General features: G+C 55.4%; 1 protein-coding gene across 1 annotated transcript; it reads left to right on the plus strand.

Moving 5' to 3' along the window:
* Positions 1 to 223: 223 nt before the first annotated feature.
* On the plus strand, positions 224 to 1,159 carry LOC101133567 (putative Ras-related protein Rab-1C). Its single transcript, XM_004048043.5, has one exon. It carries the CDS (start codon positions 263 to 265, stop codon positions 866 to 868), a length of 606 nt encoding a protein of 201 aa, XP_004048091.2. The 5' UTR covers positions 224 to 262; the 3' UTR covers positions 869 to 1,159.
* The last annotated feature ends 1,299 nt before the right edge of the window (positions 1,160 to 2,458 follow it).

Here is a 2,458-nt window from a genome sequence, read left to right on the forward strand (position 1 = left end):
CAGAGTGTAGGGGTTAGGGGAAGAAGCAAGGGGGAATTCTAGGGACTGATGGAACTATTCTGTATATCTCTGTGGTGGTGGTGGTTACACAACCGTACATGTTTATCAAAACTCACAGAACTGTATACTAAAAAGGGTGAATTTTATTAAATGCAATTTTACTTTAATTTCTAAAATTGAAAAAACATCGGCGGCCACCATCTGGGAACGGGAGGCGGAGCAGAGCCGACTGGGAGCGACTGAGCGGGCTTCCGCCGCCGCCATGAACCCCGGATATGACCGCCTGTTTAAGCTGCTTTTGATTGGCGACTCAGGCGTGGGCAAGTCATGCCTGCTCCTGCGGTTTGCTGATGACCCGTACACAGAGAGCTACATCAGCACCATCGGGGTGGACTTCAAGATCCAAACCATCGAGCTGGATGGCAAAACTATCAAACTTCAGATCTGGGACACGGCGGGCCAGGAACGGTTCTGGACCATCACTTCCAGCTACTACCGGGGGGCTCATGGCTTCCTCGTGGTATATGACGTCACTGACCGGGAATCCTATGCCAACGTGAAGCAGTGGCTGCAGGAGATTGACCGCTATGCCAGCGAGAACGTCAATAAGCTCCTGGTGGGCAACAAGAGCAACCTCACCACCAAGAAGGTGGTGGACAACACCACAGCCAAGGAGTTTGCAGACTCTTTGGGCATCCCCTTCTTGGAGACGAGTGCCAAGAATGCCACCAATGTCGAGCAGGTGTTCATGACCATGGCTGCTGAGATCAAAAAGCAGATGGGGCCCGGAGCAGCCTCCGGGGGCGAGTGGCCCGATCTCAAGATCGACAGCACCCCTGTAAAGCCGGCTGGCGGTGGTTGTTGCTAGGAGGGGCACTGGAGTGGGACAGCAGGGGGCACCTTCTCCAGATGATGTCCCTGGAGGGGGCAGGAGGTGCCTCCCTCTTCCTCTCCTGGGGCATTTGAGTCTGTGACTTTGGGGTGTCCTGGGCTCCCCATCTCCCTCTGGCCCATCTGCCTGCTGCCCCGAGCCGCTATTCTGTCAGGGTCCCTAAGGGAGGACACTCAGGACCTGTGGCCAGGCAGGGCGGGGGCCTGCTCTGCTGCTGCCTCTAGGTGACTTTCCAAGATGCCCCCCCTACACACCTTTCTTTGGAACTAGGGCTCTTCTGTCGGTCTCCCTCCCACCCCCATGTGTGCTGCACTGGGTTTCTCTCCTTCCCCTTCTTCCTGCTGTCCTTCTGCCCAAGAGCTGAGGGTCTCCCCGGCCTCTATTGCCCTGGCTGCAGTCAGTGCCCAGGGCCAGGAGTGTGACCAGGGGATCCAGGGCCCTGGGCTGGACCTCAGGACAGCCATGGAGGCCACAGGGGCCCAGCAGCCCACCCTTTCCTCTCCCCACCGCCTCCTCTCCCCTCCCACACTCCTAGCTCCAGCCGTCCAGCTGCGGTGGGGTCTGAGTATATCGAGGGCAGCTGAGCGGGTAGCGGCGCCGGGCCTGTGTCTTGAGCCTGGAGGGAGTCTGCTCCTGCCGCCCTCTGCCCTGCCAGAGACAGGCCCACGCGCTGCCTGCCCGCCGTGCCCCTTAGTCCCCATGTCAGGCGGAGGCGGAAGGCCCACCGTGCCAGAGGCTGGGCACCAGCCTTAACCCTCACTCTGCTAACACCTCCTCCCTTTCCCCGAGGCAGCACACCTGGCTCACTCTCCCCTCGGTCTCTGGAGCCCACCAGGGAAGGCCCTCATCCCCTGCCGCTACTTCTCTGGGGATATGGGTTCCATCCAGGGTTGGGGGCCTCTCTGCCCACCCACTCTGCACCCAGGATCCTAGTCCCCTGCCCTCTGGTACAGCTGCTTCCTGCAGGAAAGCAAGTCTTTGGTCTCCCTGAGAAGCCATGTCCCTCATGCTGTCTCTTGCCTGTCCCACCTGTGCCCTGCCCTCCAGCTTGTATTTAAGTCCCTGGGCTGCCCCCTGGGGTGCCCCCTGCTCCCAGGTTCCCCTCTGGTGTCATGTCAGGCATTTTGCAAGGAAAAGCCACTTGGGGAAAGATGGAAAAGGACAAAAAAATTAATAAATTTCCATTGGCCCTCGGGTGAGCTGAGGGTTTTTGCAAGGAAAACAAAAAAAAAAAGAAAAAACATCAAACCAGTTCAAAAAAAGGGGAGTCAGAATGTCTAATGAGGAATTAAATTGAATGCCAACTTCTGGGCAATACTAATCTCCACCTCTGTTTCCGCTAGAAAATATCAAATAAATTCGATTGAACATTAATGGTATGTATATAAAATGGCTCTGTTTAGAGGGGACTTATGAAGAAATTTTGAGTGCTTTCTTCAAGGTTGGTGCAAGGTTAAAAGAGAGGCTACCCATAGAGGACAGCCAATACACGGACAATGCAGTTCATTTTAAATGCAAATTAAAATGAATTCTCATTTCTCCACTGTCATAATGGCAATTTCAATA

This window comes from Gorilla gorilla, chromosome 13, assembly GCF_029281585.2.
Source record: "Gorilla gorilla gorilla isolate KB3781 chromosome 13, NHGRI_mGorGor1-v2.1_pri, whole genome shotgun sequence".
Taxonomy (NCBI): domain Eukaryota; kingdom Metazoa; phylum Chordata; class Mammalia; order Primates; family Hominidae; genus Gorilla; species Gorilla gorilla.

What these genes read in the sequence shown, in the direction of transcription:
- LOC101133567 (XM_004048043.5), top strand. Translation starts at nt 263, where the DNA reads ATGAACCCCGGATATGACCGCCTGTTTAAGCTGCTTTTGATTGGCGAC.